The sequence below is a fragment of the Mauremys mutica genome, chromosome 8, assembly GCF_020497125.1.
Source record: "Mauremys mutica isolate MM-2020 ecotype Southern chromosome 8, ASM2049712v1, whole genome shotgun sequence".
Classification (NCBI taxonomy): Eukaryota; Metazoa; Chordata; order Testudines; family Geoemydidae; genus Mauremys; species Mauremys mutica.
In genome coordinates, this window is record NC_059079.1 from 33,085,192 (window position 1) to 33,112,923 (window position 27,732).

The 27,732-nt window shown below is 43.6% G+C and overlaps 1 protein-coding gene across 12 annotated transcripts in view; it reads right to left on the bottom strand.

Moving 5' to 3' along the window:
- The window catches only part of TGFBR3 (transforming growth factor beta receptor 3), a 184,620-nt gene that overhangs the window by 55,900 nt on the left and 100,988 nt on the right, over positions 1-27,732 (bottom strand). For 11 of the 12 annotated variants that reach the window (XM_045026560.1, XM_045026568.1, XM_045026563.1 and 8 more), the window contains exon 4: positions 10,350-10,487. The exons of the other annotated variant lie outside the window; for it this stretch is intronic. In XM_045026560.1, coding sequence (XP_044882495.1) covers positions 10,350-10,487 — 138 coding nt within the window. The remainder of the gene's footprint in view (positions 1-10,349; positions 10,488-27,732) is intronic. 12 annotated transcript variants of the gene reach the window in all.

Consider the following 27,732-nt stretch of genomic DNA (forward strand, 5'->3'; position numbering starts at 1 on the left):
CCCTAAAATGTAATTAATTAAGCCCCACAAATGTTTATGCATGTTCCAACCTTTACATATGTGAGTTAGTCCCATGGAACAATTCTTGTGCATATAGTTAAGCAAATATATGTTTGCAGGATCAGGGCCTTGATCAGCTATGACTGTACACTAGAAGTCAATGGACACCAATATACCACTGCACTTATCACTATCAGCAATAAGATGAACCCTGAATTACCAGAGTTATGCTACACAGTACCGAAGAAATGTGGGTCCTCATTGTCATTTAAACCATTTGAAAATGCCGTGTGAAGGTGCCTTACTGTAAATGAATATCAGGCCTATGAGCTTTAATGACCAGAGTGTCACTAAACATTATTCAGCAGACAATAGAAAAATGTTGGGATCTTTGGATGGAAATGGTTATCTAAATGCCAGTAATTATATCTACTATTAATGACTGCAAGTTATTACATCATTTAAAAAAAAATTTAGTGCAGGCATGTTGTTCTGACATTTACTTATCAGGTTCATTTTAAAAGACACATTGACTGAGAACTTTCTATGCAGAGGAAAAAAAGATACTTTTGAACACTAAGCTGAAAAATATATTAATATATGGTAGTTTACAGTAATGCATTTTTCATTCTAGTTTCCATGTATGTTTCAACTGATCCCACCATGTCTAACTGCATAGGTTTCCTCCTCAGAATTCATTTGATTTTCTATTTGTTTGCTAATTGAAACTTGAAAATGCTCTGAACATTCTTTGGCATGACAAATATCTTCCTGTGGGAATGAAGCTGACAATAAGATCTAAAGATCCTTTCTCTTAGTAGGAACAAACTGAAGGACAGAAGGCAAAACAACTAGCAAATGTAAGGGTATATTATAGAGTGGAGATGTTAGATAGCTAATCAAACATCTTTAAATACACATTAAGCTCTTCATTCACTTTTTAAAAAATCATGCACAAAAGTTTGCATATGAAATTTTGGTCCCACTACCAGATTTGAAAAAGAAAAGCAGAACTCTGCTTTGTCTGCCAGTGCTGGGATTTTTACTACAAGGACTTAAGGCTAGGTTAAGTGAGCCAACCACATTATTTTTTTTGGACTGGGTTCAACAAACTCTTCCAAAAGAAAGAAAGGAAAAAAAAAAGAAGTAACCATCACTTTGTTTCAACACCTGCCTTTGTACATTAACTACTTACCCTATCGAACCGATCTCTCTGAAAGTAGCCTTACTCCTAAAAGCACCCAGGACATGCAGGTGCACTGAAATTAAAAGTACCTCATTTAATTAAAGATATTTATAGCATTTATCTGAGTGCTACACAGCTCAATTGGTTGGCTGGTAACACACCATGTCAGGCATGCTATTGTCTTCTCACTCCATCTCCTTCTTTACTTGCTGGCTTCATAGTCATAGGGTGGAAAAAGTATTCCCGCACACTCTCTCTTGCTGTTGCTTTTGATATGGTGATTTCTAATGCCCTCAGTCCTGCTGCCACCATTTCCTCTCCCGTTGAATGAACTGAACATTCTCAGGTGATGGAGTGAAGGGGAATTTCTCAAACTTAACACACTAAGTCTGGAAAAACGGTGCGCAGGCCCAAAAGATACTGATGGGGAAGGTTACTAATCATAGAAAAGAAAGTGTTTCTAAGGGCTATTCTGCATTTCAAGTAAATGAGAAGGGCAGCTACATCCCTTTCTCCATGCAATATTCCCCCTCTCCCCCCCCAAAAAAATCCATTCTTGGGGCTTGGAGAGAATTTCTACAGAAAACAAAAACTATTTAGGAAAAGATATTGTCTTACTTGCACACTCCTATCCAGCAGCAGCATGTTGGTCACAGAGGGGAACTCACACTGCAACAGGGATTTCCTTTCATTGTCCAGAGACAAAAAAAACCATATGTCCTTGATCCTAAAGAAGATCCTGTATATGCCTCTTAAGAGAGCTATGCAGCCTTATAGAAAATGTGTCCTTGTAATGCTGCCAAGGTCCTTTTTTGCTTATCTTACGAGTGAGTGCTTATTATGCAAGTAATAGCGCCTCAGGGGCAACATTAACTTGAATACCCCATTTTAAACAATTTCATAAATATTCCATTGGTGAATGGGAACAGTTTACACATTCAGGATGGTTCCTTCTGCCCCCACAGGTTAGTTATCTTAGTGGGAGATTATCTACATTAATCATATGTAACTAGCCAGGCATGTCACATTAATTTATCTGAATGGGTAACAATATTCTAAACTGATGTCATGTTTAAATTACACAATCGAATGCACATAAAGATCAACAAACTAAATAAGCCAGTTGAAGGCTTCTGACAGAGTCTACTAGAATTTTTCTAGGAATTTGTTTCTATTTAGTAGGAAGAAAAGAAAGAGAATTACGATACAGACATATAAGTCATTACAGCTGCCTGGTTTCCACTGGAATCAATGACTAACACACCCTGTAGTGACTGATTATTTCTGCATTAATCACTAGGTTCAGTTAGTGGGATGCAGGAGCCTTCTCCCCACTTCTGCAAACTTCCATGGGCTACAGGATCAGTTTCCTGTGGCATGGTAAACCTAGCCACTGAAGCAAGAGAAGAGGAGGAGGAGCCATGATGATACAAGGGAGGAGGATAACTCTGGATGCCAGCTCCACCCCTTCTAATTTCTCACTGGAAGAAGATGGTGGGTGAAACTGCCATCTGGGAACACATTTCACTCTCCAATACCAATATGGCTGCTCCTCTTTACCTTCATGTCTTGGCTTAGTGTCAGGCGAAAGGTGCATATATGGAGTGGCAGTCCTAAGAGTCAGGCTTCCTGTCACCTGGCATTAGCTCAAGGGTGGGACTTCCTATAAGAGTGAGCCTGCTTGACCAGTCATAGGCAGGGCAGAGATTTGAGGGGATACAGGGGAAGTAGGGATATGGGAAGGGGCTCTTCACAACAGCCATATGAAAAGGCCTGGTTATAATATAAGGTAGGAGCTACAGCCTAAGAGGCATGAAGAAATATCAGGCAGCAGGACCTAGGTTATGGAAAGAACTGTTGAGCCCAGCAAGAGGCTGAAGTAACTGGAGTGGGAAAAAGCCATGTTTTGATTTAAGTTGACATTTGACTATATTGTTTTAATAAACTGATCTCAAGGAGTGTAACCTGACTCAAAAGCAGCTGGATGCTGAGTCCTGGAAGGAAAACTGAGGCAGGGTGCTAGACTGGGTAAAACCTTGTCATACTCACGCTGAAGAATTATGTGGCAGCACAGAGAGGCTTTTCCAAAGATTCCTGCCTGGCTCAAATCCAGACAAAGTGATACACAATATAGCTGAAAGGTGTTTGCATATTATAAAGTTCAGAAAAATATTTTGGGATGTCACTGGTACTGCAATATATAGATATGTTTGTCATGCTCCATAATTGTGCAGCAGTTTGTGTAGCTTAGTCGAATTGCTGCCTCTCCTTTCTCTGATTCCTTTGTGAAGCAATTTTAAAATGAAAAATCCAGTTATTTAAAGAAATACTGGTGGAGTTTTAGGCTTAGATCTGATTTATTGTACTGTAAAATTTGATCTGATTTGGATAGTCCATCAGATTCTAAATATATATTTAACCTATCATTTTCCATCACCTCTACCCCCATAAATCCTTCATCTATTGCAAATAACTTTAAAAAAGCAACAGCATGAGTAGCCTGAACTCCCACCTGATGTGCATGAAAGTAGAATAAGACCCCACTTTTGTAGCCCCTATAAAAACAATACTTTGTAGTATTCTGAAATTGTCTATGTGACAAAAGTTCACAGAGCAATTTTCTGGCATGATAAAGCCCTACAGAAGTTACTGTATACTGAACACTGTTTTTAATTAACCCGTGTATTATGCTGAAGTTATTTCAAAATACTTGTGTGGGAGACATTTGCCGAGTAGAAAAGGGCAAAACACTGGAAGGATGGGGAATTATTTTCAGGCTTCTCAGTGGAAAAACAATGAATATTAATTGTAAATGTCCTTTTAAATTATTCTAAGCACAATTTCCCGACACTGAAAATCAGCTGCATTTTCTTGCAATCATGGAAGGTCACTATTTATACACATTTATCACTAGTTATGGCATTTCCTATCTTATCTCACTCTTCTTCTAGCTGAGTGCTTTGCTTACATCTGCAGCTGTTTAACAAGTGATTGGAAATTTAGCCTCCTGATTTCCCGTTAAATACTAGGCACAGGAAAACAAATAGCACTTGTTTTTCAGTGAGTTTTGTCAGTCATCCAAAATGTAGTGCAAACCATACAACTGCCTGTGGTTTGGTGGCAGAGACCCAAAATATTTGAGCCATATTTTTTTGTCAAGTGAAGAGAGTAAACCAACTTTTGGCAGAAATAATGACTATACAGCTTCCCTCCTCGCCCTTCAGAAATGCATAAGTGACTTTTAATTACTAAGCTTTATCCTGGAATTAATTTAATTTTTTCACTGCAGTAAGTTTTTTTTCTTTTAAAATCTCAAGCCAACAGACATAATACAGTTTTTCATTTTTTTTAACTTGTTCCACTTTCCCCCCCCCCCATTTTACTGACATGAGTGATTCCTTTAAAGTCACTTGGGCTGCTCACATGAGTAAAGTTACTCATTTGTATAAGTGCTTTCAGGGCCTATATCCCTTACTCACTAGGATGTCTTAAGTGTGTACCCTTCAAAGTAAGAGTTCTGGGTCAGGTTCTTCATAAACAGTTATAAATAATTACACATGATGATTTCTGCCAGAACGTCAAAAAAAAAACTGAGTATAAATTTTCTATGACAATTTAATTCTAATTTCTGCACTAAGATGTTTCATTTTCCTAGCAAAGGTGTTCCTAGGCTTTAAAAGCCAGAGGGAGGGCTGCCACTTGTAGTGAAAGCATTCACCAGCTAAACAGTGCCTGTAAAACCCACCTTTTTGGCAGTTCCATAAAAACCATGGTTTTTGGGCAGGACATTTTTGCAACAAATCATTCTAAGCAACAACCACCACCAAAAAAAGTGGGTTTCTGCTGTTGTTGTTTTAGGTTGTTGTTGTTGTAAAAGTAAACTCTTCTCCATAGTGTTTTTGTTTGGTTGGTTGGGTTTTTTGCAAGCCTCCGCTCCACGCCTGAGCTGTAGCAAGGCAAGATGTTTTCTACAGGCTTTAGGAACGGCTTTTATAAATTTTCAGGCATCAGAATCTGACCATTTGAATCCTCTGAGAGCATCTATTTTACTTATTTATTTCCCTCAGTTAAGATTTTTTTGTCTCATAGAAATCAGAACTATTTCCCCACTGCTACTAAATTAACCAATTAGTGCAGTGCAGAATGCATGTCCTAACCGTTTGAAAATAAAGCCTACCTAATGTTCAGTGCAATTTTGTTCACCATGCAAATAAAAAAACCCAAAAAACCATTTAGTCATCACACATTCACTTTTTTGTGACTCATATACTGAAATTCATCATTTGACTCACTGCCCACAACTTCAACAGTCTTGATCTTGCTGCTGTTTCCTAGGTAGCCAGAACAGCTTCAGACAGAGCACACTGTTAGCAGAAACCAAGCCCCAGCAGCAATCTCACCCTTCAAAATACTTTGTGAAAAAAATACAAAAGAAATTATTACTAAGAAATAGTGTAGTAAAAACAATATACTAAAATGGTGGGAATAAGATGAAATTGGCCCACTTAACCTATTGCACAGCACTACGTACAGAGACTACAATACTGCAGTCCTTATCGGGTCACTTGTGAGGACAGGGATTACAGTATTTATGTAGACTTCACCTCTTATGAGTTAATGATCCCATCTTTCTCTTCACAGTGCAGACACTACTGGGCTAAATTTTCCTTTGACTTGGTTACCATGCAAGTCCATTCATTTCAACAGTGTTGCCCAGGCTGTGAGTTGCTATTGTTTGCTAGATGCCAGCAACTGAATCTCAGTGATGACCAAGACAATGCAGAGTGGGTCCAAAATTTGCATCAAAATTACCATAATCCATTATGGATACAATATTAATTGTTATATTAATATACTGATAGACTAATAATATTTAGCTCTTAAATGCAACTTTTTATCCAAGATCCCAACACATTTTGTCAAGGTGGATAGGTAATATAATCCTCAGTTTACAGATGGGGGAATGAAGCAGAAAGAGATGAAGTGACTTGAGGAAGATTACACAATAAATCACTGAACGAGTGGGAAACTTCTTACTCTCAGTCTGGTGCCCTGTTCACAGAACACCACAATTTTCCTATTTATAACGCTACAATTATATGAAGCATTATCTCACGTCAACTCACATTGTATAAAAGATTATATTAAAGCAAACTGAAGTTAACTATGTAAAAGGCATGGCTGAAGTGCATAGCACTCTAAAGAGAGTGCAGTATACATTACTTCACGTGTAAATCATAGTAGATCTTTTGCCATTTAGTAGTTTTCTATAGGATTTTAGTAATATTTGGTCCACTGTTTGACTTAACACATAAACAGGAATGTCTTGTAAAGAAATGGCTAAACTGTGAGCCACTCACATTACATTTTGAATAGACACTTTAACCGTCACTTTTCCCTGAATTAAACTATATGTATAACAAGGCAAAAAAAAGTCTTTAAATTTTTTTCCATGTGCACCAAACAATTCAGAAATGCATTTTACATTTTTCTACTTTAAAGTATCTTGCAGGAAGATTTCTAGATACTTATGCTTCTTAATTACATTTAAATTATACTAAGAAACAATGGATACTTTTCAGTTCCAATTTCCTCCCAAAACAGAGTCAGGCATGAAACAAAATCCTAACTCTAAGCATATTGTTGGAAAGTTCAGATTCAGATACTGGCCCCTGTCTGTATAATGGGCTACAATGGATCGAATTCCCCTGAACTTTGGGGAAGTCCTGATCTGATCTTTGTAGCCTGAACCCATCTCCATTCCAAAGACAGGACCTGGCAGCACTGTACAATGGCCAGAGCACCACAGTGGTAACAAAGAGACAGAGGTTTGGTCCTGGCTGTGCCACTGACTCACAACATAACCATGGATGAGTCATTTACCCTCACTGTGCCTTACTTTCTCCATCTGTAAATTAGGGCTAATAGTGCAGATAACCTTTGTACAGTGTGTGCAAAGGACTATGTTATATGCTATTACTGTTATCATCCTCTGCAGTACTGAGGCCATTTAACTGAAGTGTTTGGCTTGGGTGCTAAGCTTGCTGTTCTTTTGGTCACTTAAAATTCCATGAACCAGCCAGCTGAACATCTTTTCATGTCTTCATTTTCCTTACTGGTTGGTGATTAATCTCTAAAGAAACTGCAGATTGTATTAAAACACAGAACGGCAATAAACTTATAATTGGGGTAAAAACAGTATATCTGTTTGTTTTGTGAAATGCTTGAAAGAAAAGCTAGAAAGTCAGCAATTACCCCAGGGAAATGCTTCCATTGAGACAGACACAATAGTTATGACACTGCAGCAGTATGTGTGACTTACGTTTCGGCCTTGAACATATAATTTGTGGAAATAAAATACAAGGAATTTATTTAAATTTGAAACCTGCTAGGAAAGAACCCATTAGTAATTAAGATTCAAAATAATCTGTTTTCCACGTTAACCAAAAGTTCAAGAGAAGTGAACAACGGAGATAAAGCTGAAGTGGTGCATGGATAAGCCAAAATATTTTAAAATAAAAAGGACCAGGTAATGTATCCTTCATTCTACACCTAACGGAATCTTAAACTAGAACTGTGTCAGACTTCGCTGGATGTTGTGGCAAGAAGGAAGGGTGCCTTTCACTCCCTTGGTTAGAAACATTGTGTATGTCTGTTCCATGGTTCACTTTGAAATAAGGATCACCCAAAGTACTTCCAAACGCTGCAGGCCAGAGAGGAAAGAGTGGAAGCCTCTAGGGTACTTCTTCACTGCAGATTTAGCCTGGATGATGAGCACTGGGGTTAGCCTAGCCTGGCTGTGAGCAGACACAGTATGAAGCCATACCCAATTACTGTGTCCTCACTGGTGCTGCATCCCCCATATGAGGCGCTAGAACTTCTGAGGGGCACGGCCTGTAGTTCTGTGTGCTGCTGTAAGCTGGGCTGCTCTGATTCTTTCCGAGTGAATTGCGGGCGAACATGACTGTCCTACTCAGCACACAGAGAGAATTGTGGGAAGGTATTGGAGGATTGACAGAATTCCAGTGATTTAGTCTACATCCTCACTGCAAAGTGGCTGGGTGAAAGCAGAACCCAGGCTCTAACTCACACCCCGAGTCAGGGCAGCTAGACCAGGTTTAAATCATCACTAAACTGAGATGAGAGGTTTCTTTATGTGGACAGGCAGGGAGTTAGGTACAGGGCCGGCTTTAGGCCGATTCCCCCGATTCCCCGGAATCGGGCCCCGCGCCCGCGCCTAAGAGGGCCCCGCACCTTATGTGCCTTTTTAATTTTTTATTTTTTTTACTCACCCGGCGGCGGTCCGGGTCTTAGGCGGCACTTTGGCGGGGGTGCGTGTGTGTGCCCTTCACTCACTCCGGGTCTTCAGCGGCATTTCGGTGGCGGGAGGTCTGCGGAAGACCCGGAGCAAGGGAAGGACCCCCCACCGCCAAAGTGCCGCTGAAGACCTGGACTGCCGCCGGGTATTCAAATCGGGCCCTGCAGTTCCTAAAGCCGGCTCTGGTTAGGTATAATATCTGGGTAAGACCTCAGGCTAACTACAGTGAAGACATGTCTGAACAGTGAAGGGAGAGGAAGAGAATGAAATGCTGGGTTGGGAAGTACTGCAGGTCTCAGACTGCGGCAGGTTATGCACTCTTTGGATGCAGCCATCTTCTTCTCCAGGTTCTCAACTTTTATTACAAAACAAAACAACCCCAAACCTCTATTCCTTGTGGTTATGGAGAACACTGTGCATGTGGGAAGCAGGCATAAGCTGATGCACTGATTCCTAACTGCATCTACAGAGCACCGGCTATTCATCCCAGTGACTAAATTAGCTCAGATGCTTAGTGATGATCCTTTAAATGTCAACACTGGTAACTAATTTGCTACTGTCCCACATGTGAACATGGAAAGGGAGGGTCACGCTCTGCACACCCTACTGTTAGTAAAGTCTTTTTTGGTGCCATGAAGTGGACAGTCTTTGAGAACATTGGCCAGGATGGGCTGGGTCGAAATGGAGACACTGGGTTGCTACTTTACATGGTATTTTGAGTGTACATGAAATTAGCCATAAAGATGCACAGGATAGACCTCAGTCCTGCTCCTATTGAAGCCAATCTGAATTTTGACAAACTTAACTGTAAGCAGGATTAGGTCCTTCAAAGCTTAAAACATTAGGGGCTCAAACCCCCCTCTCCTCTTGCACCTTCAACAGCTCTTGAGGAAAATAGCAGCTCTTGCATTCCACTGAACACTAGGGTTACTGGAGTCTAGCATCGCAGCTAGCCAGCTGCAGGGGGAATACACAGTGAATCCTCTTCACCTTGCACTCCTGGTGGCATTATACCTAAGGCACAAGGACTCTCTCTGGGCAGTGCACCACTGTACTGTCCACCACTGCCAGCTGTGCCTTAAAAGCAAAATTAAGCCCCAGATGGATATCCTGCAGCTATAAATAATAATGTTTACTTCTGAGATTATGATTGAAAATAGTGAAGCTGCAATTCTAATAGAGAAGACTCATCCTGAGACATTATGTCATATGCTAAAAATCTAATCCAAACAACCAGTCTGTTTCACTACAAATAGCAAACTTGAATGTCCTGGCAAACTGAAAGAACAAGATTTACAAACAGTAGGTAGCATTTGGAGCTTGACATATAAGCAGTGCTCCAGCTTTCTGAGAAACACTAATGGCTTCGTTTGGTCCTTCCCAGCAGTGCAAAAAAACCTCATGTCAGAAATAAACTTTGCATTGTACTCACGAGAAGCTCAGCTTATACATATTTGTATTTTGGTGACAGACCACACAATTAGCAGCTACTTGTAAGATTTCCTATTGCTCTGATGTTTTTAGCATTATAGTACATTCGAGACTTTTAATCAGGACTGGTGCTATGTCCTAGGCTACACAACTTCTCAAACCAGAAGTATTGCTAGAGTTAATAATCACACAATAGGTAGATTCCACAAAACCAGTTTGGTTTTTTTTTTTAAATTCACATAACAAATAACTGGGCACTTTCCCAAACTGCTTTCCCATGCCACCTAATTGCTCCCCAGAGTCCCACACTGAAACTTGATCTTCTGTTAAGTTTTTTAAAGATACAGTTAAAATCCTTCAAAATGAATACCATTCACTCCACATGTTGTGTTACAGAGGACTTGGTATACTTACGAAGAAAAATCTTTGGACTCCAGATGCCAACCTTTCTGTTTTCAGCTTCCAGGTCAGGGGCTGAGGAGAATTGAGTAGGAACACCACAGGCTTATGGTGAACGTGCACTGAGGAAATGGGATTCAAATGTAACGTGACCTGCAGAGCAACAGAAAAAGATGTAACTATTTCCCTCTAACTGTTCAAAACAAAATGAAATATAAAACTCTGATTGAATAATCAGGTCATCTTTACATACATTAAGGTTTCTAGAATTCGGACCTTCTGACCCAGGACGGAGGGATTAGCCTACTCCAAAACTGTCAGTCTGTTTTAACATTTGTGTTCTGAAGTTGCAAAGTGCTGCAAAAGTGTTTAAGAAAACCTTGGGAAATGCTGATCAAAAATAGTGTGGGCAGAAGGTCAAACCACTAAGCTGAGGGTTAGAGAACACAGAGATAAACAAAAGAACTGCAACCTGCAAGGGGAGCTCAGATTTCTGATCTCTAAATGAAAGGCTGCAGAGGCTATCTAGCAAGAGGCCTGAACCTGCTGATACTGATGGGACTGAAATCACACCTGGAAAATACAAAAAAACAACAAACAAACAAAAACAAAATTACACACAAGAGGAACAAGTCCAATAACACAAGAAGATACCATTACACCAGCCCTGACCTTTCTAGAGAAGGGATTCAACAGAAATCTAGGTCTACAAAGGAATACATAAGAAGAAAATTAATAGAATTTCTAAAAGGACCATGTGGAAAAAGATATGGTAAACAAGACTTTACATTACAAAATAATGGGCTTTATAACCAAGCCCCTGTATTTCCCTAGACCTGCAGGGAACAAAGGAACAGAAAGAATCATCTATGATCAACAGGCTAGGAACACAGCCAGTGCTCTATTCTTTCTAGGGAGAATATCAATAGCCGTAGTGGATTGCTGCCTCCCTAAAGGTGGTCCCATAAGACAATGAAAGGAAAGTTAGATGACTCACATGGCCACCAACAGGAGGGGAGGTGTTCCACCTAAAGATTAATAGGAGTGGAGTGCCCAAGAGACTATTTGTGTGATTCCCACTATGAAGAAGTTTGAGACTAGCCGGTATTCGGAATATCACAAAGAGCAATCAAATCAGCTACACTGTGGCAATAAAGGCTCATTTTTTTAGAATGGCTCTTAGTACAGTATTTCTAACTAAGGTTCTGTATGGGTAGGGTTCTCCTAGCCAATAGACCTTGCTCTACCACTATATCCCACAAGCCTTTGCCACACAGGTCACCAGCTTCCTCCTCTTCTCCCCAAGCCAGCAATGCCCACAGGTCACTGATCCATCTGTACTGCCTTCTGCTGTCTCTAGAGCAACAGGATGTGCTGCAGAGACAAAGACCTTCTGCAACTAAGGAAGCTGACTGGGGGAGCACAATATATTCATCTTGCTTGGAGAGTGAAGATCTCCACCCAATGACTGAGGAGGAGATGAAATCCTCCCCAGACCTTTGATCACACTGAAATTCAAAGGGCAAGATGAGAGATGCAAGCGTGTCCAGCAACTCTGTCTGCAGGAGACAAAGAAAAGGATGAACCTTGCTGTAGGCATTGAGTGGAGAGGATGAGAGCAGCCAAAAGGGAACACCCAGGGAAGAGACCTGGGGAGAATTTGTTATTTAGGGTTAAACCAAACATAACATAAGAACGGCCATAGTGGATCAGACCAAAGGTCCATCTAGCCCAGTATCCTGTCTTCTGACAGTGGCCAATGCCAGGTGCCCCAGAGGGAATGAACAGAATAGAACAGGTAATCACCAAGTGATCCATTCCCTGTTGAGGGGTTTGGAGTGTGGGAGGGGGCATGGGCTCTGGCTGGGGGTGTGGGCTCTGGGGTAGGGCTGGGGATGAGGGGTGCAGGGGGAGGCTCTGGCCTGGGACCGAGGGGTTTGGGGTGCAGGAGGGAGCTGGGGCAGAGGGCTGTAGTGTGGGATGCGGGCTCCAGGCTCCAGGAGGGAGTTTGAGTGCGGGAGGGGGCTCAGGGCTGGGACAGGGGGTTGGAGTGCGGGAGGGGGTGTGGGCTCCGGGAGGGGGTGTGGGTACAGGAGGGGGCTCAGGGCTGGGGCAGCGGATTGGGGTATGGGCAGAGGTTCAGGGTGCAGGCTCCAGGCGATGCTTTCCTCAGGCAGCTCCTGGAAGTGGCTGGCAGATCCCTCTGGCTCTGAGGCGGAGAGGCCAGGGGGCTCTGTGTGCTGCCTGATCCCACAAGCGCCGCTGCCACGGTTCCCGGCCAATGGGAGATGCGGAGTCAGTGCTTGGAGCAGGGGCAGCATGTGGTGACCCGTGGCCGCTCCTGAGCCTCAGAACCAACATGCTGGCTGCTTCCGGGAGCCACACGGAGCCAGGACAAGCAGGGAGCCTGCCTTAGCCCCACTGCACCACCGACCGGACTTTTAGTGGCCCAGAGCCACCAGGGTCCCTTTTTGACTGGGCGTTCTGGTCAAAACCCAGATGCCTGGCAACCCTATTCTTGGTGCCGTTTCCACCCATCAATAACAGCTGATTCTTTCTGGACCCTGTTGACTCTAATATACCCCTTTCCTACCAAGTAGGGTAGTAAATCTTAATTATAAGTCCTCTGTGACTTTTTAAAAATTTAAGAGAATACCTCAAAAAACCCTCTATATAGAAAAATTAAGAATCAGACACTTGATGCACGAGATTAGAACATAATATTAATTTATTAGTCCATATTGTCCTTTTTAAAAAAAAAAGTACTCCCAGCTGATTTTAATAGGGAGTTCTGATTAGAAATTCATAACACAGTATACCCAGTTGAATGCAAAATACTTGACTGTGGAATGTCTTTCTACTGCAGAGAATTAGTTAGAATTCATACTATTTAGAACTTCTGAGATTTGTTGTTGTTTTGTTTTTTAAACCACAGAAGTCAAGGAACCATAAAACTGCTATGACAAAAGAAGCATTTGTCAAGTTTTACTAACAGACCCAGCAAATTCCATCTCTGCAGCACTTGGTAAGGGTCTACTGGGTAATAAGAAAATGAAGCTACATCATTATCTATATTTAAATTGATCTCAAACAACTGTGTTCAAAACTAACAACTAGAGTCCACATAATGAAGTACAAGTTTGACTGTCTGACGATTTTTGCTTGTCAGCAAAGTTCTGAGAGACAAAAAAGAACCACATTTCTGAGGCTGGACAGTCAGACGAATTACCCTGACTGGATGTGCCATAAGAATGCTTGGTTATTATTCCAGTAGGTTTTGGTTGTTATTTCACTCTTTGGTTTTTTAAATCATCATTGCTGCATCTGGCTTTCCCCCCCCCCCCCAGACTTCAGCACATGGGGGGCCACCTGCCATACAGATACAACACTGCCTTCTTTGCAACTATTGTGTGGCTCCTAGCTGGGATAACAGGATGGGGAAGAGCTACATTATATATCGCAGTCTTCCCACATTCCAGAAAGAAAAGTGCATGCTGGTTCTTGAGAAAAGTTACAGAAAGTTAGAATTGAAAAGGAATTTTTCACAAGTAAAAGCTGACTTTTTCTGAAAATTCTCTCACACACACAAAACCAGCACAATTTTGCACTTTTATCCTCTCCAAACAAAAACAAACAAACAAAACTTGTCTGAAACTTGGCCTGGAAACCTCTTAGACCCAGACTCAATGAAAATAAAGTGCTAAAAAAGTATACTTTTTTTTTTGAAGACTCTGTGATGATGTTCCACCAGAGTGGATGGAATTCTCAAGCCATCGGGACCCACACTCTCCGTGTCATTACTCTTCAGGTCCCACCTAAGTCAGCGAGTCTCCATTAGCCCCTTATCGCCCACCTCCATTCCTGTCATTTGCTATTTTTTTGCTAATGGGTCTGTCAGGTTTTAAAAACCGAATTAATAATCTAGGTACCAGCACAATGCGATTTCTACAATATATTTAATTTAGTTCTTGATCCACAGCCAGGTGTAGTTTCCTCCTATTTTTCTTTTGGGGGCACACTGAGCAAATAACTTTTCCACTTGCCTCTCTTCTGTAACACTGTTGACATCATCACCATCTTCCCCATCCCTCTGGCCTGCAGTGTGGCAGCCATTTTTGATCATGTCACTTCCCTCTTCAAATCCCTCCACCCGCTCCCAAAGTGCTACTGCATCAACAGTAAGCTATGTCAGCACATTCAAATCTCTGTGTAAAACTCTGCCTCTCTCTGCTTATCTGGCCTTGTCAAGCTTTTTGCCACTTTGGTTCTGCCAACTGTTCCCAACCTCTTCTGCTTGTCTATCAGCTTCTTGCACAACTGCCTCTTGACAACATTCCTTATGTATGGCACCACCTCCCTGAGCTCATTCACATACATCTAAGTCCCTCTTCACAAACCACTTCTGCCATGCTGCTAACAATGAATCTAGCAGACACGTATAAAAAGAACCCTATTTGTTGTTCCCCTTCCCCTAAAGTGAGTGCCTATCTATCTGTTCTTCGACTGTGAGCTCCTCAAGGCAGGGACTTCCCCCTCTTCAAAGTCCGGAAAGTGTCAAGCATACTGTAAGTACCACATAAAACAAATTAATAAAAGGGTATTTGACCATTGCAAACCATTAAGCCAGAATGTATTTACGGAAAATGTTAGTAGAAGAGACAAGTTAAATAGAAAGTTTTTCCTTCTTGTTCTCTTTTTGTATTTTGTCAGACTGAATGCTTATTATTATTAAATATTTATATTATGTAGTGCCAAGAGGCCTCAATAAGAATCGCAGCCCCACCATGTTAGGCTCTGTACAAACAGCTATGAAGACACAGTGTCAAAACCTGGCTCCGTTGAAGTTCACAGTGAAAGACCCATGGGGCCAGAATTTCACCCATGATTTACCTGAAAGCATTAGGGAAGTTACTCTATTTTATATGATGCCTTATGAAGTGATACTCCCCCATCCATCCTTCTAAATTTAATTTAAACTATTTATGTGTTACATTTTTGTTGCATTCAGCATCATAATATCTTAGCCAACAGCTATTAAACAGTCATCCTCCATTTTAGATGGCACTTGTAATTCTGTCTGAGCACTTGAGTCAGACAGTATCAACATAAAATAAAAAGTGAATAATTAAATGAGAGAAAGAGCTATTAGGTCATCTAGTTTATCTACAACATAGTTTCTATTGCTTTCTCCAGCCTCCTTTTAAAATGTCCTAAATGATGGAGTTTTCACCAGTTCCCTTGGAATAGTAATAGCAAATAAGCACATATGTCCCAGTATCCTCCCTTGATGAAGGTTTCACTGATTATTGATGTACCACAGTCAACATTTTCATAAACATTAATCTAGCATTTCTGGGCATGCTTTTAAACAATAGTCCTTTCAGTTAAGCTTACGTCCCAGAAGCTTTGTATGCCAAAATAGTACTGTTCTTCCAGAATTTCTGTGCCTCTCTCTTAGGCCTGGTCTACACTAGTCTGTTATTTTGGAATTAGCCGAGTTAATTCAAAAAAAAAAAAATTCCGTCCACATGACCAAACCGGCTTTTTTGATTTAAAGGGCTCTTTAAATCGATTTCTGTACTCCACCTAGGCAAGTGGAGTAGCGCTTAAATCAAGATCGCAATCCTGGGTTAAAGGTATTGTGGCCAACGTTATTGGCCTCCGGGAGCTATCCCAGAATGCTCCCTTGTGACTGCTCTGGACAACACTCTCAACTCCAATGCACTAGCCAGGTGGGCAGGAAAAGCCCCGGGAACTTTTGAATTTCATTTCCTGTTTGATCACCATCAGCACAGGTAACCGTCAGCACAGTCCACCATCACAGGCGACCATGCAGAGTCCACCATCACAAGAGATCACGCAGTCCCGGATTTGCAGATGAGCTCAAGCATGGTCCGAAGGGGAGGTACTGGATCTCATCGCATGTTGGGGAGACGAGTCTGTTATGGCAGAACTACGTTCCAAAAAAAGGAACGCAAATACGTACGCTAAAGTCTCCAGGGCCATGATGGAAAGAGGCTACTCCAGGGACACAGAGCAGTGTTGTACAAAAATCAAGGAGCTCATACCAAAAACCCAGGGAGGCAAACGGGCGCTCTGAGTCACAGCCCCATACATTCCGCTTCTACTGTGAGCTCCATGCAATTATGGGGGGTGACACTACCACTACCCCACCACTGTCTGTGGACACCTGCAAGAGGGGAGTTGCACAGAGCGAGGAGGAAGAGTCATTGGAGGATGAAAAGAAGGAGGAGGAGGAGGACAGTGAACAGGCAGCAAGTGGGGAATCCGTTTCCCCCCCACAGCCAGGAACTATGCTTAATGCTGGAGCCAATAGCTTCCCCCCCCCCTCCCAATGCGGGCTCCCGGACCATGACCCTGGAGAAGGTACTTCTGGTGAGTGAGAGCCTGATTGGAGCCATGCGGTGGGGGGTGGAGGGGGGGGAACCCAGCCACACTGGGCTGTTCGTGTATAGTTTAAAGGGCTCATCCCTGCTCAGAGCCTCATTGGAGCCACGTGGGGGCGGGAGAGGGGAGTTGGATGTTGTGTGAAGTGATCATCCCAGACAGCCCGTAGGCCCTCCTTTATGGCAAGCCCACCAGGCATTGCTTGCTATGGGAAAGGGGTCCCAGCAGTTTGAAAACATTTAAATGAATGTAGAAGAAGCAGAACCCCGCGTGCCCCTAGGCTGCCTGCAAGCTGAATTCTGTTGCCCGGCTGTGTGTGATGGCTTACTCACACCAAAGTGTCCCCTTTGTTCTCTGAAATGTATATTTTAAAATACTACCCTCCCTTTTTGCTCCTCCTGCAGGTGCAAATGTTTCAACACAGCCCCTATCTACTCCGTCCCAGAGGCTGGTCCAGATTAGAAGGTGGAAAAAACGAACTCGGGAAGACATGTTCGCTGAGCTCATGCAGACCTCCTGCACTGATAGGGCCCAGCTGAATGCATGGAGGCAAATAATTGCGGAGTCCCGTAAAGCGTGACAGGAACACGAACAGAGGAGGGATGCGCGCGATGAGAGCAGGCAGGTCAAGCTCATGGGGGAGCAAACTGACATACTCCCCTGTATGGTGGATCTAATGCGGGAAAGGCAGCAAGACCACAGACTGCCGCTGCAACCAGTGGTGTGCTGGAGCCGGTTCGCACTGGTTCGCGGGAACCGGTTGTTAAATTTAGAAGCCCTTTTAGAACCGGTTGTCCTGGGTGGGACAACTGGTTCTAAAAGGGCATTTAAATTTAACAAGCGCTCCCTGCTGCAGCCCCAGCTCACCTCAGCTCTACCTCCACCTCCTCCCATGAATGCTCTGCCCTGCTTCTCCTCCCCCCCTGCTTCCCGCGAATCAGCTGTTCGCGCAGCAAGCCTGGGAGGGCTGAGAAGCAAGCAGGCTTCCCGCTCAGGCCCAGGAAGACGGAGCTGAGGTAGGGGTAGAGGGAACGAGGAGGGCCGTGCGCCCCGGCCGGTCTCTGGCCGCGGCCCTGCCCGGCCCCAGCTGCCCAGCCCCACGTCCCCAGCCGCCCGTCTCCAGCCGCGTCCCTTCCCGTCTCCGGCCGTGGCCCTGTGTCCCCGGCCGCCCGGCTCCGGCCACGGCCCTCCGGCTCCAGCCGTGCGGCTCTGGCTGCAGCCCTCCAACTCCGGCCGGCCAGACGCCCGGCTCCGGCTGCGCGACTCCTGCCCCGGCCCCACGTCCCTGGGCTCCCGGCTCCGGCCGGACTGTAGCGCTGCCAGCCACGTCCAGGGAGCGCGGTAAGGGGGCAGGGAGGGGGTGTTGGAGAGAGGGCAGGGGAGTTCGGGGTTTGGAGGGGGCTGGATAGGGGCCTGGGGCGGTCAGAGGGCAGGGAGCAGGGGGATTGAATAGGGGCAAGGGTCCCGGTGGGGCAGTCAGAAAGGATCATGGGTTGGATGGAGCGGTGGGAGGCAGTCAGGGGCAAGGGCTCCAGGGGCAGTCAGGGGACAAGGAGAAGGGGTGGTTGGATGGGGCAGGGGTCCCGGGGGGCCATCAGGAATGAGAGGAGGGGTTGAATGGGGCAATGGGGGGCAGTCAGGATACAGGGAAGGGGGGTGGATGGGGCGGGGTCCCTGGGGTGGGGGGGTGTCAAGGAACGCGGGGGGTTGGATGGGGCAGGAGTCCCGGGGGGTGGGCCATGACCCCCTCGTGGGGTGAGGAGGGAACCAGATATTACGATTTTGGCAGCTCATCACTGGCTGCAACCCCTGTATAACCGCCCTCCCTCCTCCCCAAGTTCCATAGCCTCCTCACCCAGATGCCCAAGAACACGAGGTGGGGAGGCTATGGGGACCCACACACTCAACCCAAGAGGATCGCCCAAGCAGCAAAAAGCTGGCATATGTGAACTTTTGATTTGGTTTGTCGACTTGTCCTTCCCTCCTCCTCCACCCCCCAACCCAACCCAACCCACGCCTCCCGCTCTGCCTTCTGATTTCTCTCAATGTGTTGTGCAACAAATAATAAAGAACAGTTTTTAAACAACTTAGATTTTATTACTTTTCAGAGAGAGAGAGAGAGAGAGAGAGAGAGAGAGAGAGAGATACATAGATAGGGGGCAGCTAACGTCAAGAGAAAGAAACACAACTGTCACCCCGTACCCTGGCCAGTCATGAAACTGGCTTTCAAAGCTTCTCTGATGCACAGCACGCGCTGCTGCGCTCTTCTAACTACCCTGTTGTCTGACTGTGCAAAATTGGCAGCCAGGCGAGTTGCCTCAACCTCCCACCCCACCATAAACGTCTCCCCCTTACTCTCACAGATATTGTGGAGCACACAAGCAGCAATTACAATTGGAATATTGGTTGTGCTGAGATCTAACCGAGTCAGTAAACTGCACCAGCGCGCTTTCAAACGTCCAAAAGCACATTCTACCACCATTCTGCACTTGCTCAGCCCTATAGTTGAACTGCTCCTTATTACTGTCCAGGGTGCCTGTGTACAGCTTCATGAGCCATGGCATTAAGGGGTAGGCTGGGTCCCAGAGGATAACTATAGGCATTTCAACATCCCCAACAGTAATTTTCTGGTCTGGGAAGGAAGTCCCTTCCTGCAGCTGTTCAAACAGACCAGAGTTCCTGAAGATGCGAGCATCATGCACCTTTCATGGCCATCCCATGTTGATGTCGGTGAAACGTCCCTTGTGATCCAGCACTGCTTGCAGCACCATTGAAAAGTACCCCTTGCGGTTTATGTACTGGCTGTGCCAGGGTCAAGATAGGGATATGTGCTCCATCTATTGCCCTGCCGCAGTTAGGGAACCCCAGCACATTAAAGCCATCCACAATGGTCTGCACATTTCCCAGAGTCGCTACCCTTGATAGCAGCTGGTCAATGATTGTGTTGGCTATTTGCAGCACTGCTGCCCCCACAGTAGATTTGCCCACTCCAAACTGATTCCCGACTGACCGGTAGCTGTCGGGCGTTGCAAGCTTCCACAGTGCTATGGCCACTCGCTTCTCAACTGTGAGGGCTGCCCACATTTTGGTGTCTTTGCACTTCAGGACAGGGTACAGCAAGTCACAAAGTTCCATGAAAGTGGCCCTATGCATACGAAAGTTTTGCAGCCACTGGGAGTCATCCCAGACCTGCAACATTATGTGGTCCCACCAATCTCTGCCTGTTTCCCGAGCCCAGAATCGGCGTTCCATGGCATGAACCAGGCCCAATGCCACCATGATCTCCCAATCGCCACATGCTGTGCTTCTAGGAATGTCTGTGTCCATGTCCTCATCAGTATAGTAATTGCGTTGTCGTCGCTTCCTCACCCAGTTTTGCAGGTACTGCACATAGTGCTGGATAATGCGCGAGGTATTTACAATGGTCAAAACTGCAGCGGAGATCTGAGCGGACTCCATGCTTGCCACGCTATGGTACCTGCATGGGCAATCCTGGAAAAAGGGCGCAAAATGAGCTGTTCGGTTCAAGATGGTCGATAAAAGACAGTAAATGGTTGTCTTCTGTTGCTTTCACGGAGTTGGGACGCACATTAGAGCTGCAAGAGCGGGAGAGCAGAGTTTGCAGCGGAAGCTGTGTGGCTCTGTTCACGATGGCCCAAAAACGGCAGGGAATTGTTGCCTTCTATAGCTTCTACGGGAGCCCAGGACAGACAACAAGGAAAAAATGGCGGAAGCTGTATGGCTCTGTTCATGGTGGCCAAAAAAATGGTGGGAAATGGTTAGATGAAAGAGTAGATAGAAAGACGAGAGGACATGAGAGGTGGAGTCATAGTACCAGGAGACAGGCGGTGCACCTTGCTGCACCGTCTGCTGGCAGTATGGCATCTGCCGTAGCTTTCACGGAGGGAGGAGCGAGTGATGGCACACACCCAGAAACACCCACGAGAATGTTTTTGCCCCATCAGGCACTGGGAGCTTAACCCCCAATTCCAATGGGCAACAGAGACTGCGGGAACCGTGAGATAACTACCACAGTGCACCGCTCCAACATTCAATGCTAGCCTCGGTACTGTGGACACACTCCACCGAATTCACGCGCTTTAGTGGGGGGATACAACACCGAACGTATAAAATCGCTTCCGAAAATTTGAATAAAATAAGTTTGAATTAATTTCATACTATAGATGTACCCTTAGCCTCCTTTGAGTCACACTCACTCACTCCCCCAAATAATAAATTTCTAGGCACTAAAAGAATATTTTAACTCATTCATGGACAAAATTTAACTTTAGGGCTATGCCAAAACGCATTTACTCAAAAATGATGGCAAATTCATTAAAAAAAATCATTCTTGCTTTGGCAATTGTTCCAACAACAAAATATATAGTTGCAGAAGGGAAATGATAAATACAAATGTCTAGTTGTCAGGTCAGTTAGAATAATCATTTAATATATGCTGTAAAAAGCTTTAAAACTATTAAATATGAGTTGAAAAAGATAACATGTTTTATAGGGGACACATATCTCAAACTAAGGCAAGTATTACCTAGCAAACAATATTTGTGTGGGTGCTTATGCATGTAACCACTGTCTATACAGTTTGTAAAAAGTTCTTTTAAGGCCTCTATTAAACATACACAATATCTACAAGGTTAAGACAGCTGCAAAGGTTTCTGTTTCCCGGGAGATGATAGTTTCATGGAAGGCTGAATATCACCACAGCAACCAAACTACAAAAACAGTCCATGGGCTCCTGCCCCATTACTCTGGTAAAGCAATTTGTACTACGTGAAAGGCTAAGGCACAAATGTTGAAAAATGATCAAAGTAAACACCGCTGTTAAAGTACCATTTTGTTTTGCTGACTTCAATGCATCAAGTCAGACTCAGTTTTGTTATGAAAGATGAAAGTCAAGTGCCAGGGATTTGTAAAGTTGAATTAACTACTCTAGTGTGAAGGTCTTGCAATAAATTCATAGCACATTTTCCAAAACAACCATTACAAATTTGTGCTAATAGACCAGGGCAAAAATATGCTATTATATCAAGTTACACTGCCCATACTAAGACAGCTGTTCAGTAAAGCAGAAGAGAAAAAGGAGATTAAACCCAAGAGTGTACACCACACCACTTCAAGTCACAAAAACTGAACAAGGTGCACTCAAGGAGGACTTAGGTGAACGTAATTACTCAGCTTTGAGTATAAAATTAATCCTTTTCCCTCTGACCGAATACAAATAGGATCTAAACTGCATTTAGAATAGATATATGGAAGCATACCGCTTTTCTTCAGTTCTGTCTATAAATACTTTGAATCCTGTTCAGTCAATATTCATAATTAATCATTATCCATAGGATACAAATTATTTTGATAATACATACTAGTGAACAGAATTAGTGTGATGAGAAGATCAGCCTATCTTAACATTCCACTAAGTCCTAATATCCAATATAAGAGATTCAGAAATTCTACAGGAATTCATTTGATGAAACATAATGCCAATGCACTGGCTACAATGGAGTTCCACCCAGGATGAATTACATCTATTGAGTAAATCATGATTTAAAAAACAAGGGATGTAGGATTATGTCATTTCTAGGGAAATATTTGCTTTTTCAGTTGTTTGGGTTCTTTGTCCGCAGGAGACAAGTTATCTTAATTTTCCTCCAAAAATAAAGAGAAAATATTCTTCAGGCAGGGACTGTAAATCCAAAATGGCAGCCACATTTTATCCAGATTTTCATCTTATTTTTGTAAGATTTACTTTACTCTCTTTAAAACATTTTGGGTGTTACAGATATGAAATGAATAGGTTGTGCAGCAGAGTGCTGGTGCAAAAGCACCTAATTAGCCCCCAGTCAGCTCCAATCAGGGAGATTGAGGCTGATGGAAAAGGGCTGATGCCAGCCTGAGGATTGGCAACACCTGATGGCCTGACAAGCCAAGGGCTATAAGGCTGGGAGAGGGCCAGAAGGCAGGGGGCAGCCAGGGAGAAGTCAGCCTGGGAGGCAGGGGTGGCTCCAGGCCCCAGCACGCCAAGCGTGTGCTTGGGGCGGCATGCCGCAGGGGGCGCTCTGCCGGTCGCCGGGAGGGCGGCAGGCGGCTCCAGTGGACCTCCCGCAGGCGTGCCTGCGGAGGGTCTGCTGGTCCCGCGGCTTCGGTGAAGCATCCGCAGGCGTGCCTGCGGGAGGTCCACCGGAGCCACGGGACCAGCGGACCCTCCACAGGCACGTCTGCAGGAGGTCCACCGGAGCCACGGGACCGGCGACCGCCAGAGCACCCCCTGCTTGGGGGGGCGAAATTGCTAGAGCTGCCCCTGCTGGGAGGGAACTGGAGGCCTCCTAGCTGAAGGCTCACTCTGCCTGTAAAAGCGGTGGATAATCCTGTACAATTTGTATACAGACAGACACTGGTGGTGGGACAACTTTAAGTAAATAAAGACATGGGTGTTGCACAACCCTGAAGCCTCTGTGAGCCTTATTGGGGGGCAGCAAGCAGGCCCCCAGGAAGAGGGGCGGGTCATGGACCCTATTACAGTTGCAATTTACAGTTTTAGGGAACCAATAGGTTCTGAGAAACAGAGAATGTGCCAAACTTTCAAAGAGGAAAAGTTCTGCACATGGTAATTACACTCACTAAGAGAGGTGAAAACATTATCTTGTATCTGCTCACATAAAACAAGCAATTGCATGTGCAAGTATCCACCTGTATATGAAATCCCATTCCACAGTTTCTGGTTTTCAAGTGTACTTACCTGATCTTACAAATGCAACTTAAGCACAAATTTTTCAAAATTTGGCCCAGAAAGTGAGACAGGAGCGTGTCTGTGTACATGCAAGTCTGCAACAGAGATGACTCAATAAGACATATATACCTGCACCCTAAGAGAAATTCTGCCTAGAAACTTCACAAAACTCTTCAAAATGTGTGATCAACTTTGAGAAAGAGAATACCGATTAACAAAAGCTTTTGTTAAAACTTCCATAATGAAGCAAAAGGAATATTTGTAGAGATCTTCCTGCTTTCTCACTTGAAACAGTCATCTAAAATACATTCTTCAGCTAGTGTGGCGAAGCATCCAGTGGTTTTTATTTTCATTATACCACTGGTTTCTGATTCAGTTAAAAATGTTAAGTAGGAAATCAATATGCACATATTGTTAGACTCATTCTTCTGAAACTCAGCTGTGTCCTTTAGCTACTACTTGGAATTGGGGGTGGTACTAGACACCGCAAAGCAACACGCAGCTGACAGCCATGCAGTTACAGTGAAATCTTAAGTTAACAAACTAGCAGTGGTCACTTGAATAGAGTAAATGTCATTAGCAAAGTCCTGATGTTCTCTTTCAGAACCTACAGAAAGAGGATCAGATTGACCAAACAGCAGCTTTCAGCTTGTTTCACTCCAAACATAACCCCACTGAAACCATGGGAATTAAGTCAGGGATTACTTTGGTCCTACATGTTTTACCTAAGAAAAAGTAATACTATTGCATAACTCGCTGACCCTTACAACCTGCCACCCCAACAGGAGAACCAGGTTTCTTCAAAAAGGAGGTGAGAGCACAGCAGCTTCAGAGTCAGCAAGGGCTACATGGCTACGATCCAGGGCCCAGTGCATTAGTTCCTTTTGCCCTTGCAGACTTCCCATTACGAGACACAGTCAGGAACCAGAAATCTATAAGAGTCTGTTTTTATTAATTATTATTATTATTTATTTATCCTATAATAGTGTCTAGAGGCTAAGGCCCCACTGTATTAGACACTGTACAAACTTAGAGAGACAACCCCTTCCCCAAAGAGCTTAGAAATCAAGGAGTCCAAATCATATTCTTTTCATATTTGTTACAATCTATTTAAAATGTCTTCAGGGCATCCCTGTAATATAGTGTGTATCATGAACAATTCAGAGCGGGAATCCTGGCCACACTGAAGTGAATCACAAAACTCCCACTGACTTCAGCAGGTCCAGGATTTCACCCCTGGTTTCAGTGCTATAGCTCTGTGAAGCAAAGCAATGTACTGAAATACAAATACAATCTTTAAAGCGGATCTAAGGTCCATTCTGAAAACCAGACATAAAAGCTGACCTGATCCAACCTCTGTTAGCACAGCAGCTTTACTTGTGAATCTCAAGGCCCGCTAAAGTATTGTGCGTAAAATGAAAGCTCTGGAGTTTACAGAATATCAAAATATTATCTGCAGCCTCTCTTTCTCTCTCTCCTCAAGCCACCTTTAGGGTCTGTTACGTATCTAGAACAGAGGTTCTCAAACTAGGGGGCAGGTCCCCCCTGGGGAGGGCGCAAAATGTATTCGAGGGGGCGCAAGCAGCTTTAGGGAAGAAAACTTACTGTGTACATTTTACCCACAGCAATGAATAACTAGCAAAACTGATTCCTCCAGACATGTCAGGTCCTCAGATGGCGCTGTGCATTTTGACAGATTTCTGTTAAGCTTGCATTGCATTATACAAAGTCGTTGCCCTCTATATGTTAATCTGTTTGTTATGACATGGTGTACACATTTAATAGTAAGCATGGACCACAATCACAGTTTCACTTTTGCTCTTATTACAACGGATAGGAAAAACAACAGGCAACATGCAACGGACCCCGCCCCCCAAACTCAAATGAAAAACAAAGAAGCCGAAACGGATTCAAGGGAAGCACCACTGCCGCATATCTGTATATGTACTTGTGTGGCCGGGGGGAAGGGGGAAGGAGGTAAATTACTACAGACACAAAGAAGGGGGGTGCAATCAAATACGTTTGAGAACCACTGCTCTAGAACTAAACACACTAAAGGTCAAATTCAGATCTGGTGTAAGAGGATGCACTTCCAATAAACTTGCATCCTCTTACACTGGGTCTCAATTTAGACACACCAGCCAGTGGAGCAAAAAAAGTGAACTGCTAGCAGCAGTTCAGTACTGGATCATGGAAAAATAGGTTTGGATATAGTAAGGAACATACACTATTATAGACATAGTAACAACATGTACTATATTAAAACTATTCTTCAATACCTGGCAACAGTACTACGTACAACTAATTTTTAACAGATGTTTTAGTGTAGCAGAAAGACTTTCTCCTAAATAGTTTTAAAGTTACACAACAATATTGATAGGCTCTTACTGGAGATAAAGTAGTTCAAATGGAACTTTAAAGGGCACCAAAGTTAGCAGAAGTGTCAGAAAGTTCCACGCACAAACTGAAATTAGGAAGCAGTCTCCATTTTACTTTATTATAAGTATGATCATTTCTGAACAGGACTTGTTCATATACATTTACTTTAGACAAAAACTGCTAAATCATTTCTCCTGTTCCAAAGCATTTTTTTAACTACAGCTGCCAACTTGTTCAGATTACATTAAATGTAACCTATTTACACAATTATAGAGAAATAGAATATACACCTTAAAAGAAAGGTCTTTCAAAGTGCTTCTTATACTCCTGACACATGTTACCTGTTGTGCCACTGGTAGGACAACTGGTAAGGGCTTCTCTACATTAGAAAGTTGTACCACTTTAACTGTGCCAGTATAGCTAGTGATACCACCCTTCCATACCCCAGTGTGGACACAGAATTATAGCAGTATTAATGTGTTCTATACAGTATATACAGAATGAGGAACAACTATAGTGATATAAGGGCTTGTCTACACTTGAAAGGCTACAGTGGCACAACTGCAGCTGCGACACTGCAGTGTCTACACTGAAGCGCTACATATGCTGACATGAGGCATTCTACCATCTGTGTAGGTAATCCACCTCCCTGGGAGGTGGTAGCGAGGTCAATGGAAAAATTCTTCCATTGACTTAGCACTATCTACACCAGGTGTTAGGTCGACTTCACTACATCACTGAGGGTGCTGCACTTTTTCACAACCCTGAGCGATGTAGCTGAGTTGACCTAACTGTTTAGTGTAGACCAGGCCTAAGTCACCTTTATATCAGTCTAACTTCATTCACACTAGGGCTTTAGCCATAATAATTATTTTGGTAAAATGATCAAACCCCTAATCAAAACAGATGTGCTGGTAAAACTTTTAAGTGTGGACCAGGCTTTAGTGTCTATGCTGCTCAGCTGCCCATGTTAACTTCCCCTACCTAGTTGCTACCAAGTCCAACTTATCCTGGACATATGGAATTGTAGTTTTAATTTGTTCTTAATAATCAAAAACGTTAGTAAAGGTCAAGATGTCTGAGGGAAGCAAGGGTCATTAGAGCTCAGTTATGTTTTATTTAATGTAAATACTTTTTGAAAAAGAATTAAAAAACTGGCTACAGCACATAGTGTAGGCAGACTATGTGCAAACTTCCCCATGTAGTTCTGCCAACACAGTTTAATCCTCATCTGCTATTCTAGTTCTGGGCACCTACTAAGCAGAAGCTGCCACACTGTTGAGTCCTGACAAATTATATGGTGGTTTTGTAATATGGACAAATGCCCATGAGGCTGAGATCACCAAATTTATTTAATCTCTAATCTAAATCAGATATAAATGCAGGCTCCCAAAGACGAAACAAAACCACTTCTGCCATTTGTCCCTTCATGACACTGTTAGGCTTTCAATCAAAATGATCTAAAACATGGTATTGTCTTAACTCTGCATAGTGGAGTAGAGGTCAATACCATTCACATACTGTACAATGTATCCTAAGGGGAAAGTCCTTCTTTTACATATTTCATGGGGAAGTTTCTTGTTTATTTTAAATCTATTTAAGGGCATAGAACCCAATCCTGCAGCCCTTATTCAAGGCAGCAGTCATGCTGATGTCAATGGGACTACTCATAAAAGGAATGATGTGTTGGGCTCATATGTTTTACTTTCCCTAGCAATTTACTACAAGAGACGGTCTAATTAAAAAGTGTAATGTTTAGAATGACACTTATTACACTATTACGGGATAGTATTCTACACTGTACGTAGGGCCCATTGTGATAGGTGCCATACAAACACAAAGCAAGAGACGGCTCCTGCCCCCAAG